The following is a 13,480-nucleotide window of genomic DNA, read 5'->3' as shown; positions in this document are numbered from 1 at the left end:
ACTGGTCATTTTTAAAAATAATTTCAGAGGTTTTTGCATTGTAAATGTTCATTAAGTAAAAAGTAGAACATTGTTCTAATTTCAGGCAATTTACTTTTTCAAATTTCTCCACTATAAAAATTCAACTATAATTTTACAAGGAATAAAAATTGAAAATGATTTTTGACTAATATCCAGCTCTTTTTTTTTTAGCAGAACCAAAAATTTACTTTTTTCTTTAGTAAAAGCACCCTAACAAAAGCTATTACCCACTTTAAAAAATAAAAGCTTTTTTATACTTTATCAAAAATTAATCCATACAGTTCATCATCCAATGTTCTGTAGAGTCTACTATGTAATAGGGACTAAGCCAAGCCCTGGAGAAATGGAAAATGAAAACTACCCTCAAAAGTCCTCCCAGACGAGTTGAAGAATTCAACAGGCAAAGAAATAGTTACAGTATAATGGGGTTGAGTTCAATAGCAGATAAGCACAAAACACGGAGCACAGAGAAAGGAATCAATCTGATTAAATATATTATCCTTGTAAAATGCACTCAGATTCATGGCCCTGCTCAGAATTCATTGTTGTCTACATAATACAGAACAATATTGTCCATTTAGGACTCCTCCAAATGATAGTTTAGGACTAGGAATCTGGATTTTGTTGCAGGTTAATATGTCAGAAGTCATGTAATAATTTTAGTTACTATGCTACATGCTTCAAACATGCCTCCCAGGGGTGTTCTGATATTCTGGGAATGAGTGAATAATTATAAAGCACTCCAGTTTCTTTCATATTAATGTGTGTGACTGACTCTGTGTGTGTGTGTGTATGTATGTGTGTGTGTTGTGTATACTTGCCCCGCTTTTGAAAGGAATCGAAAGGAATCTTTTTTATTTTTTTTAATTTTTATTTTAGTAAATCTTTATTCAGATTATTACAATTGTTTCTCCTTTTTCCCCTCATAGCTCCCCTCCACCCAGTTCCCACCCCACCTTCTGCCCTTACCTCCCTACCCACTGTCCTCATCCATAGGTGTATGATTTTTGTCCAGTCTCTTCATGAACCCCCCATACCCCTTTCCCCCTGAGAATTATCAGTCCACTCCCTTTCTGTGCCCCTGATTCTATTATTTTCACCAGATTATTCTGTTCCTCAGGTTTTTAATACACTTGATTTTTAGGTTCACTTGTTGATAGATATGTATTTGTTGTTCATAATTTTTCTCTTTACTTTTTTCTTCTTCCTCTTCTTTAAGAATACCTTTCAGCATTTCATATAATACTGGTTTGGTGGTGATGAACTCCTTCAGCTTTTTCTTATCTGTGAAGCTCTTTATCTGCCCTTCAATTCTGAATGATAGCTTTGATGGGTAGAGTAATCTTGGTTGTAGGTTCTTGCTATTCATCACATTGAAAATTTCTTGCCACTCCCGTCTGGCCTGCATAGTTTCTGTTGAGAAATCAGCTGACAATCATATGGGTGCTCCCTTGTAGGTAATTAACTGTTTTTCTCTTGCTGCTTTTAATATTCTCTCTTTGTCTTTTGCTCTTGGCATTTTAATTATGATGTGTCTTGGCGTGGTCCTCTTTGGATTCCTTTTGTTTGGGGTTCTGTGTGCTTCCTGGACTTGTAAGTCTATTTCTTTCACCAGGTGGGGGAAGTTTTCGGTCATTATTTCTTCAAATAGGTTTTCAGTATCTTGCTCTCTCTCTTCTTCTGGCACCCCCATAATTCTGATGTTGGTACGCTTGAAGTTGTCCCAAAGGCTTCTTACACTATCTTCAACTTTTTGGATTTTTTTTTTTTTTGCTTTTTGCTTTTTCGGTTGAGTGTTTTTTGTTTCTTGGTATTTCAATTCTTTGACTTGATTTTTGTGTTCCTCTAGTCTGCTGTTGGGTCTCTGTATAATATTTTTTATTTCAGTCAGTGTATGTTTAATTTCTAGTTGTTTTTTTTTCATATCTTTGAGGGTCTTGTTATATTTATCGGCCTTTTCTAGGATATTCTTGAAAAGCCTTATAACCGTGGTTTTGAATTCTATATCCAGTCGTTTGTTTTCCTCCATTTCTTTCATTTGTGATCTGATTCTTTGATGCCGCATTTTCACTGCTTCCCTGAGTTGGTAGGGTAAATTTGTGTACTAGGTTTCCTATATGGCCCAGTGGGTCGGCCTCCCCAGTTAACCTGAGGTGGACACTCTTGGTGCACCCCTTTGTGGACTGTGTGTACAGCCTTGTTGTAATTAAGTCTTGATTGTTGTTGGTATCACTGGGAAGAATTGACCTCCAGGCCGGTTGGCTGTAAGGATCAGCTGTGTCTATGCTGGGAGAAGTTCAGTGCTGGAGACAGCCTTATAGGATTAGACTTGCCAAATTGCTATAGCCTCTGTGCTCAGCTTGGATGGGGTGGAGTCTCAGTCTTGGCTTCCCGTCAGCCTTGCCCTTGCGCGCAGGTGCGCGCCTTCAGACCTCTGCCTTCCTCGGCTCCCGAGTCTCCGCCCGAGAGTCCAGACTCCCCCCACAAGAGCGTGGGTCCCCAGGGGCTCGCCTGGAACCGGGGTTCAGTGCAGTCAGATCTGGGGCCCTGTGCAGTCAGGAGCCTCCGACTCCCTTCCACTAGGGAAAGCCTGTGGCAACCTCCACAGCCTTTGTGCACACTGGCACGCGCGCGCCGTCAGTCCTCCTCCTTCCCCGGCTCCCGAGTCTCCGCCCGAGACTCGGGAGCCGAGGAAGGCAGAGGTCTGAAGTCCAGATTCCTCCCACAAGAGCGTGGGTCCCCAGGGGCTCGCCTGGAACTGGGGTTCAGTGCAGTCAGAACTGGGGTTCAATGCGGTTGGGGGCTTCCTTCCCCCTTCCACCAGAGAAAGTCAGCCAGGCTCTCAGCCGCCCTTCCCTCTGCGCGCACAAAGACCCTTTGCCGTACCTCCAATTCTCTGTGAGCTTTTCTCTTTCCTTCTAGTTGTAGAATTTTCACTCAGCCAGCTTTCCTGTGGTTCTGGATGGTGTCCATTCTGTCTTTTAGTTGTAGTTTTGAAATTGTTGTGCGAGGCAGCAGTTTAGGTGCTTACCTATGCCGCCATCTTGGTTTCTCAGGAATCAAGTCTTTCACATTTCATAGCTGTTAAATTTTGTGTGAGCCAAATAGGTTTTATATTTTGGCTAATTCAAAATCAACAAAGTTTGCCATGGGGAGGAGGGGAGCTTTAGGGAGGTTGTCTTTTGTTTTTCTTTTTTCCTTCTTTATTTTTATAGTAACATTATGAGGCTTGATGTTTAATGTCATCTCCATCTTTTTAATCTATGTATTTTCAAAAGAAGATTTAACAAAGAGTTGAAAGTAAAACACTTTAAAAGCCAATGTTAAAGGTAGTTATAAATGTACTAGAGGCCCGGTGCATGAATTTGCCCATGGGTGGGTCCCTCGGCCTGGCCGGCGATTGGGCCAATCAGGGCCGGCCAGCTGCGGGGTGGGGGGGGGGGAGGAGAGGAACTGCAGGAGGTTGGCAGGTGGGTGGGACTGCAGGAGGTTTGCTGGCCATGGGAGGTTGGCTATGGGAGCGCACTGACCACCAGGGGGGAAGACCCCCTGGTGGTCAGTGCATGTCATAGCAACCCGTCGACCGTTCATTCGGTTGTTTGGTCGCTTAGGCTTTTATATATATAGATAGTATAGCAGTTAGTTAAATTAATGTACTTAATACTCATTGAACTTTTACAGGGGAAAAATGTATATAGCATGATAAGCATGTTTTTAAATGACCTTGCTTTGCTTTGAGTATGCAAAACATTTTCTAAATTATCATGCTTTCATTCAGAATTTAAATTTATTTTCTTTTTTTAAAAAAATATATTTTATTGATATTTTACAGAGAGGAAGGGAGAGGGATAGAGAGCTAGAAACATCGATGAGAGAGAAACATCGATCAGCTGCCTCCTGCACATTCCCCACTGGGGATGTGCCCGCCACCAAGGTACACGCCCTTGACCGGAATCGATCCCGGGACCCTTCAGTCCGCAGGCCGACGCTCTATCCACTGAGCCAAACCAGTTTTGGCTAAATTTATTATTTTCCCCTAGAATTTAAATTATATATTTTATGGATAGAACTGAGAAAATGAGTTATTTCCTTCCTACATTCTCCATACCATACCAGTGTAATAAACAAAAATACTTTTTTTTCCCCAATTAAATCCTTTCTAATTTTGTTCTTTTTTTTTTATTTTCTGTTTTTTAATTCTAAAGGATGTTTAATTGCTGCATATGCACATACTGGGAATGCAAAATTCATTCACATATTCAGTAAATACCCAATGAGTACTTACTTTGTGTCAGGCACTATTATATGTGTTATGTAAATGTATCTATAAAACACAAACACACACAAAAACAGGTAAAAATCCAAGACTTGGTTCAGTTTACTGTCCAATGGAGACAGATAATAAGAAAACAAATATGGAATAAAGGGCAAGCAAAGCAGGGAAAAGGGATAGTTGCTGTTTTAAATGAGATGGTGAAGGAATGCTTCAGAAAGAAGCTGACAAGTAGAATTTTGAAGAAAAAAAACCATGGTGTCTGGGCAATAAAGCATCTCCAACCAAGATCCTGAGTCAGGAATGTGTTTGATGTGCATTTTGTGCAGCAAAGATGGCCCTAGCTGGTTTGGCTCAGTGGATAGAGTGTCGGCCTGTAGGCCGAAGGGTCCTGGGTTCAATTCTGGTCAAGGGCACATGCCCAGGTTGCCGGCTCAGTCCCCAATAGGATGCGTGCAGGAGGCAGCCAATCAATTATTCTTTTTCATCATTAATGTTTCTATTTCTCTTTCCCTCTCCCTTCTCTGAAATCCATAAAAATATATATATTTTTTAAAAAGAGGCCAGTATGGCTAGAGTAGAAGGAATGAGGGAGAAAGTAGAAGACAGTGAGGACAGAGGGGTAGCGAGGGGCCAGGTTGTACAGAACCTTGTATAAATGAAGTACAGAGCACTGCCCATCCCCAGCACTGGCAATATTCACAAGAGACATATTTTTGAAAGGGAGAGGTAGGTGGGGTTGTGCTGTTTGATACTTGCTATATTAATAAAAGTGAACAAACTGTTTTGCAGAGTATATTTAATGTAGTGACAAATAGTTCCTCATTGAGAAGGCTATTTACTAGGGTACCAGTTAATCGGATTTTTTTTCAATAGATGGAGTTACACATGTTGATATATATGCGATTTGATATGTATGCTATTTTGTTGTATTGACAACAAGCTTCAACACTTCATATGTCAAATTTTCTGAAGGTGTTCACATCATAGATAGTTTTACACTTAAAAATGTCGAATTTCGTGCCAAAAAAGAGCATTTGCAGGAAGTTTTAATTCATTACTTTATTTTGAAGAAAAGTGCTGCTGAATACTTTGGGAAGCTTATGATGAACATGCTCCATCTCAAGACACTTGTGAACGCTGGTTTCAACACTTTAAAAGTGATGATTTTGATGTGAAAGACAAAGAACGTCCAGGTCAACCGAAAAAGTTTGAAGACCAACAATTACAAGCATTATTGGATGAAGATGCGTGTCAACCTCAAAAACAACTTGCAGAAAGATTAAACATTGCTCAGCAAACAATTTCTGATCGTTTACAAGAAACAGGCAAGATTTTAAAGGAAGGAAAATGGGTGCCACATCAACTGAATGAAAGAAATGGAAAACCAAAAAGTCATCAGTAAAATGTTGCTTCTACAGCACGAAAGAAAGTCTTTTTGCATCAAATTGTGACTGGTGATTAAAAGTAGATTTTTTTTGAGGATCCCAAATGCACAAAGTCATGGGTTGATCCAGGTCAACCATCAACATCAACTGCAAGGCCAAATCGCTTTGGAAAAAAGACAATGCTCTGCGTTTGGTGGGATCAGGAAAGTGTGGTGTATTATGAGCTTCTAAAACCAGGTGAAACCGTTAATACTGATCGCTACTGACAACAAGTAATCAATATGAACCACGCTTTGATTGTGAAACGACCAGAATGTGCCAGAAGACATGGCAAAGTAATTTTGCTTCATGATAACGCACCATCACACACTTTAAAACCAGTTAAAGACACATTAAAAGATCTTGCCTGGGAAGTATTAACCCACCTGCCATATTCACCAGACCTTGCTCCTTCAGATTATCACTTGTTCCGATCGATGGCACACGCACGTTCTGAGCAGCACTTCAAAACATACGAAGAAATGGAAAATTGGGTCTCTGAATGGTTTGCTTCAAAACAAGAAAAGTTCTATTGGGACGTTATCCACAAATTACCTGAAAGACGGGGGAAATGTGTAGCTAGCAATGGGCATTTTCTTTGATTACAAAATCCTCATTATTAACCGGTACACTTGGTAAACTAACAGTTATCAGATGTGAAAACTAATAATCGTAAGAGATGTTAGGACATTCTAGCGAGGAAGGCTAGTTAAAAGATGATTTTGATTATTGAGGTGGGAGAATAGGACTGAAATAAGAACGTATAGATGTTAAATCATTAAGTATTAGAGATCTGGAATGTGAGTGGTAAGGAATAAGGAAATTTAAGGGTAACTAAGACATAATTTCAGTGAATGAGTGGGTGGCAATCTATTTTAAAATAGGAAAATATAGAAATACTAGAGGCCTGATGCATGAAATTCGTGCAAGGGGCTGGGCCCTTGCAGCCGCAGTGGCTTGCCTTGGCCCTCGCAGACCTGGCTTTGTCCGGAAGGTCGTTCAGTTGTCCAGTCTAATTAGCATATGACACTTTTATTATTATAGATTGGGGAAAAGTTAGTGAACTGTACCTTTTGGGATATATTTAGTTTCAGATACTGGAAGACATGTGGAGTGAGGTATCTAATAGCTTGTCATTCATTTGAACCTTATTTATTAACTGTCCCACTGTGAGTCAGGCTCTGTGCTAGGAATTTGACTTTGAAATAAAGCTTGGAGCATAAGTGTAGATTAAGGATTCAGTGGCATATGCATAGTCTTAGAATTCACAGATGTTAATGAGATAAGCTGGCAAAAGCTATTGAATGAAAAGAGGCCAAGTGACTAGGAAGCATTAGGATGACTGAAGTTGACAGCTTAGATGTTTGCTATTCAAAAAATAAAGAAAACAGTTGAGGCTCAGGCTAGTGTGGCTCAGTTGGTTCATGTTGTCCTGTGCACCAAAAAGGTTGCTGGTTCAATTCCTGGTAGCAGATCAACATTTTGCATTCATGTTGATGTCTCTCTCGCGCTCTCTCTCTCTCTCTCTAATAATTTTTTTTATTGTTGCCAGCATGGTTCATTGCCAGGTACACTAATCCCTAGTGCATGGGGTTTGGTAACAGGGAATAGACTGAAGAATCTCAGAGGGAAGAGGGGAGGGGGTGTGGGAAGAGATTAATCAAAGAATTTATATGCATAATCCATGGACACAGACAATAGTGTGATGAAGGCCTGGGTGGGGGAGTGGCTGTGTGGGAGCAGGGTGGAGGGGGTCAATGGGGGTAAAAGGGGGACATCTATAATACTTTCAATAATAAAGATAAATTTATTTTTTTTAATGGAATAAAATAGTGCTAAAAGAAAATGCCTATCAGCCTAGATTTCAGTGTTCAGCAAACATATTTATCATAAATGATGCCTATTAAAGACTTTTCGGGAGGGGAAAAAATAACATAGTCACCAGAAGATTTAAACTACAACAGATTTCATAAAGAATTTATCAGTCTGAAGGTAAATGATCTCGGATGAAAGTTTGGATCTGCAAGGAGGAATGAAAATACTAGAAAGGAAAAATATATATCTAAATATAAAAGACTAATTTTTTAAAATTCTCAAAGATTACTGACTAAAACAAGTATACTGACAATATATTGTGGAATTTATAACACGTAGAAGTAAAATATAAGACAATAGTAGCATTGAAAGAAAAATACCACATGATCTCACTCATTTGTGGATGATAAAAAACATTATAAACTGATGAACAAAAAGATAGATACAGAGGCAGTAAAGCATCAAACAGACTGTCAAATTACAGCGGGAAGGTTATGGGGAGGTGGGGGAAATAAGAGATCAACCGAAGGACTTATATGCATGCATATAAGAGTAACCAACGGATGCAAAACATTGGGGGGTGAGGGCATGTATGGGAGTAGGGGGGGGCAATGGTAAGATATGTACACATATAATACCTTAATAAAAAATGTATACACACTTTAACAGCTGATAGCTCAATTTTGAAAATGAAATGTATTTTACTAGTAAAAAAAAGATAATAGTAGCATAAAGAGTGGTAGGATTAATGAATGAAGTAATACTGTTTTAAGGTGATTGCATTTTTTGTTAAATAGAAATTCCTAATTCAGTATACACTGTAATAAATTAAATATGTCTATTATATCTCTAAATTAACCATTAAAAAATATAGTGGCTCAGCTGGTTGTGTGTCTTCCCATGCACCTAGAGGTCGCTGCCTTGATTCCCAGTCAACTTGCCCGGATTGTGGTCTTGATCCCCAGTACAGGGCATGCAGGAGGCAGCCAATCGATGTTTCTCCCTCTTATTAATGTTTCTCTCTCTCCTCCTTTACCTTCCTCCCTCTCTAAAATCAACAAAAACATGAATATCTAAAAATTTAACAATGAGGGGACATGAAATGGAATAGGAAAGATATTTTATTATTCCAAAAGAATACAGAAAAGGAGGCAGAAAGGATAAGTATAGATGCAATAAAATAGCAAGATGGCAGACTTAAACATAGCCATACCAGAATTGCATTACACATAAATAGGTCAAGCATTAAAAAGCAGAGATTGGCCCAGCCATCATGGCTCAGTGGTTGAGTATAGACCTATGAACCAGGAGGTTATGGTTCAATTCCAGGTCAGGGCACATGCCTGGGTTGCGGGCTTGATCCCAAGTAGGGGGTGTGCAGGAGACAGCCAGTCAATGATTCTTTCTCATCATTGATGTTTCTATCCCTCTCTCCCTCTCCATTCCTCTCTGAAATCAATAAATATATATATATTTAAAAAAAAAAACAGATTGTCAGACTAGACACTATAGCAGTAAATATTTATTGAAACAGTGATTTTTTATTTTTTTAATTTAATGATAGATTGATTTATTCTATAGGTATTATATATTCTTAATTTCATTTTGAGGTATTCTAATTTTAAAATACCCAGGGTAAATTGTACATTTTAACTATACTTCCACATTATTAATATATTTAGTGAATGAAAATTTAAATTAGACTATAAATACAAATAATTGTTTTATTTTATTAACTATAGGCCCGGTGCACGAATTCGTGCACCATTGGGGTCCCTTGGCCTGGCCTCTGGGATCGGGCTGAAACCAGCTCTCTGACATCCCCCAAGGGATCCCAGATTGTGAGAAGGCGCACGCCAGACCAAGGGACCCCACTGGTGCACGATTGGGTCTGGGGAGGGACAATTGGGGCCGGGGAGGGACGCAGAAGGTTAGCCAGCTGGGGAGGGACTGCGGGAGGTCTCCAGGGCATGTCCGGCCCTTCTCACTCAGTCCCGATCGGCTGGACCCCAGCAGCAAGCTAACCTACTGGTTGGAGTGTCTGCCCCCTAGTGGTCAGTGCACGTCATAGCAACTGGTCGACTGGTTGATTGTCTGCCCCATGGTGGTCAGTGCACATCATAGCGAGCGGTTGAGCAGCCTTAGCATATCATTTGCCTATTACACTTTGGTTGGTTGAATGGCCAACCAGTCAACGAGACACTTAGCATATTAGGCTTTTATTATATAGGATGTTTTCCATAAAGAAAGTGTATCAGTCAGTATTCTACAGAAAAAAGAGAACCAGTTGGATGTATATATAGATAAATTTATTTTAAGGAATTGGTTCATAGGATTGTGGAGGCTAGGAAGTCCAAAATTTTCAGATAGCCTGAAAGGCAGGAAACCTAGGAAAGAGTTACAGATCAAGTTCTAAAGAAGTCTACTGGCAAAATTCCCTCTTTTTTTTAGGCAGTCAGTGTTTCTTAAGGCCTTCAACTATTAGGATGAGACCCACCCACATTGTGGAGCACAATTTGCTTTACACAGACTCTACTAATTTAAATGTTAATAAAGTAAAAAAAAAAAAAATACCTTCACGGGAACATCTGAGATGTTTGACTGACCATATATCCAGGTACTGTGGCCTAGCCAAGTTGGCACATAAAAATAGCTACAACAGCAAACTACTCATTATGAGCTTTCACCTTAATAAAAGTGAAATAAGGTACAAATGTAGGTAAATATAGATTCTTCAGCTAAAATTTACATAAAACAGTGCTATTTTTACTTAAACATATCTTTCTGTATATTCTTTACTGAAAGTTTGAACAGACATTTATGATTATATTTCGAAATGATATTATTTCAACAGGCAATCTAAATTGAATACTAAGATTATATCTTTGGATAATCTACTTTTAAAACCTATTTTTAACACATCCCAAAATTGAAACTGTAAAATATGTAGGTTTTTTCCCCCTAATTTTATAAACTAAAGATAATAGATATTGGTTTTTGTTGTTGTTGATTTCCATCATTTTGAAGTTACTTTGTAATTGGATAAGAATTTAAAAACCGGTAATCAGCCTAGGTTAATTTTACAGCAGATTACAATAGTACCACATATGTAAGATGTTGCTAATTCCTGAACATTATGACTACTTTCATTTAAAAGCCAGCGTGTCACACTAGACTGTTCTTAATGGTTGCAGCTAGAGAGAGATGTGGGGGCTTGGAAAGTGGGAATTTCACCATTTGTTGTATATACTAAAATATATCTTGCATTAAGAGTAGGCATTATTTGAATATTTTACAATATATTTTACTTGGGTTTTTAATTTTTTTTAATTCAAGGTCAATGTTAATATAGGCATAAAAATGTGTCTGCCCATCAAAATTACTGTAAAGATTCATTACACTTAAGACAAAACTATTGATTTGCTGTGTGATATTTCTTCAGAAAAGGATATCTTTTTTTCTAGACTCGAGGTCAGAAATCATAATTTATCCTTCATAATTTATCTTTTATTACTGAATGCCCAGTAGCCATTCAATAAATATTAGTTGATTGGATAAAAGTAGTATTGGCCTTCACTGGCTAAAAGTAGATGTTGAGAGAATTTTTTAAATGAACCAAAAAAAATTTTTAAATCATGTTTTATGGTACTGTGTTCATTTTGGATATACTGTTACAAAGTGATAAAAAAAATGATTGTTTTGTGTTGATCCTAATAATATTTTAAGAAAAATAAGTTAAATCCCTGTGAGAGGGAATAGTGTTTTGTTTCAACTATGAATTTTGCTAATTGATGCCAATAGTACATTGCAGTTCTCACTTCTAACCAGCCCTGCCTATGATAGCCTTTAGAATTATTTGAACAAACTCTTCTGAGATCCTAACTCATTGGTTCGCTGATGGACAAAGATTGTAAAGTAAATGAGACCCACACTGTGTTCATTTTTAACTTGAGCTTGACTTTGAACCAGTATCTTTGCAGATGAGATGCAGTGGGTTATATCCTTAGAAGCTGTTTATTACAAAGAAATGCAGTAAAGTGCATTGGGAACAAAAAGATAAATCCACACATGATAAAAGGATTTTTTTCAAGTTTCTCAGTCACTATTATCATTTAAAGGAGAGAATCAAAGGGAATTTTAATTTCCCAGATATTCCATGGTAATGAAGAAACAGCACAATATGTCATAGAAGGAAGCCAGGTCAAAGAGAAATTCAAATAGATTTATTTAGTCTTTTTGAGAAAATGAAGTGATTCCTTTCTAGTCTTTGTGATACTTCTTTATGAAAACTTGATGACCTCAAGTCAGAAATAAATATTTCAAGGAAGAAATGCAGCAGAGCAGGGATAATAGTATATATAATTTTTGAGCCTAGAGCAGGATGTGGACACACCTTGCTCTATTGCTGGAATGGAAAAACTGGCTTAGCTCGCCTTGAGTCAAGTGTCTTAGCTAAACTCTCCAACTGTTTCTGACCATAGTATTCATGATACAACTTTAAAGGATCCTGCCATACAAATGAGGCTTTTTTCTTATATGTAAGCTGTAGGAGTCATGTCTTTGTGACATAAATGTCTTCAAAATAAAATGGGTAGGTATAATAAGCAGATATTCACACTCTTTTCTTTTCACAGGAATTATCAACATAGAAAGGATGCCTTGTAACCATCATGCAGATACAGCACCAACGGTAAGGCAGTCTATTTCTGCATTATTAAAACTGATAAGAAGCTACGATGATACTGGTTATAATAATGTCATTGTACAAAACTCTTACCCTCCCTTCCGTCAGTAGTTATATCCCTCATGTTTTTTAATTAATGAAGAAAATTTACTAATTTTTGCCACGATATGGGAAAATAAGATCTGTATCATTTTTACAGGTACTTATTTATATTAATGTTATATATGGAATGTTTTTTTTAAATTTAAGAATACTTTATACTTTCACCCAGCTGGTGTGGCTCAGTGGTTGAGTGTTGACCAAGAGGTTATAGGTTCGATTCTGGTCAGGGCAAATGCCTGGCTTGTGGGCTTCATCCCCAGTAGGGGGCGTGCAGGGGCAGCCGATTGATGTTTTTCTCTCATCCATCATTCTGTCTCTCTATCCCTTTCCCTTTCTCTTTCTCTAAAATCAATAAAAACATATTAAAAAATACTTTATACTTTTGATAAAGTAATGCAAATATATATAGGGAAATTGATTTACACCCTTTTTAAAATGAGTGTTATTTTGAGCACTAACATCATTTAGAGTGAATGATTTGTAATAGTGGAATTATGCTTCCATTTTATTATACACTACTAGGCTTTATTATTATCAAAGTAAAATCCTGTGTTTTATCCCTCTTATAGTACTACCAGGCAACTAAAGGCATTTAACAATCACAGTATCATTTACTATATTAAAAATAATTATAAAAGATAATAAAGAAGGGAGATGACTAAAATTAGTATCTGAGTATAATATTTATATGAAATATATATCAATTGATAGTTCTCACTAGACAGATTTATAAGATGATATAGGCTAGAGTATATCTTCCTCTTCTCAAAGCATAATCTTACTTCTTGTCCTTTCTGTTCAATATAGCTCTTTATTTCCTGCTACTAAAAAATATCTTTTTAAGAAAATGAAGATAATATTCTACTATGTCTGAGTTTTATTGATAATTAATATTTTTCTCTAGGGAAAATTGACTCCATTTTTTATTTGTAATAAATCCATATGATTAATTCAACATATTTGATGACTTACTATGTGGTGCTCCAGAAAAGACTAGTGTTTGAGGAATTAATCAGTGTAATCATAAAAAATACTTGATTATAGTGTATATTCCAATTATCTTTAGTAGCAGTAACATTTTATAAATTTTATTCTTTAATATTTAAAATTAAAGATAACAATTATGGAAAACAAATTATTTTAATGTATTTGAATCAT

At 37.4% G+C, this 13,480-nt stretch overlaps 1 protein-coding gene across 13 annotated transcripts in view; it reads left to right on the top strand.

The window, feature by feature from the left end:
- The window catches only part of AHI1 (Abelson helper integration site 1), a 273,332-nt gene that overhangs the window by 96,622 nt on the left and 163,230 nt on the right, over nt 1-13,480 (top strand). For all 13 annotated transcript variants that reach the window (XM_080665768.1, XM_080665775.1, XM_080665774.1 and 10 more), the window contains one exon: nt 12,171-12,226. In XM_080665768.1, the coding sequence (XP_080521894.1) occupies nt 12,171-12,226 (56 nt within the window). The remainder of the gene's footprint in view (nt 1-12,170; nt 12,227-13,480) is intronic.

This window comes from Plecotus auritus (assembly GCF_963455305.1).
Source record: "Plecotus auritus genome assembly, chromosome: 4".
NCBI classification, from domain to species: Eukaryota; Metazoa; Chordata; class Mammalia; order Chiroptera; family Vespertilionidae; genus Plecotus; species Plecotus auritus.
The sequence above is the reverse complement of the archived record's forward strand: the minus strand, read 5'-3'. Positions and strand labels throughout refer to the sequence as shown.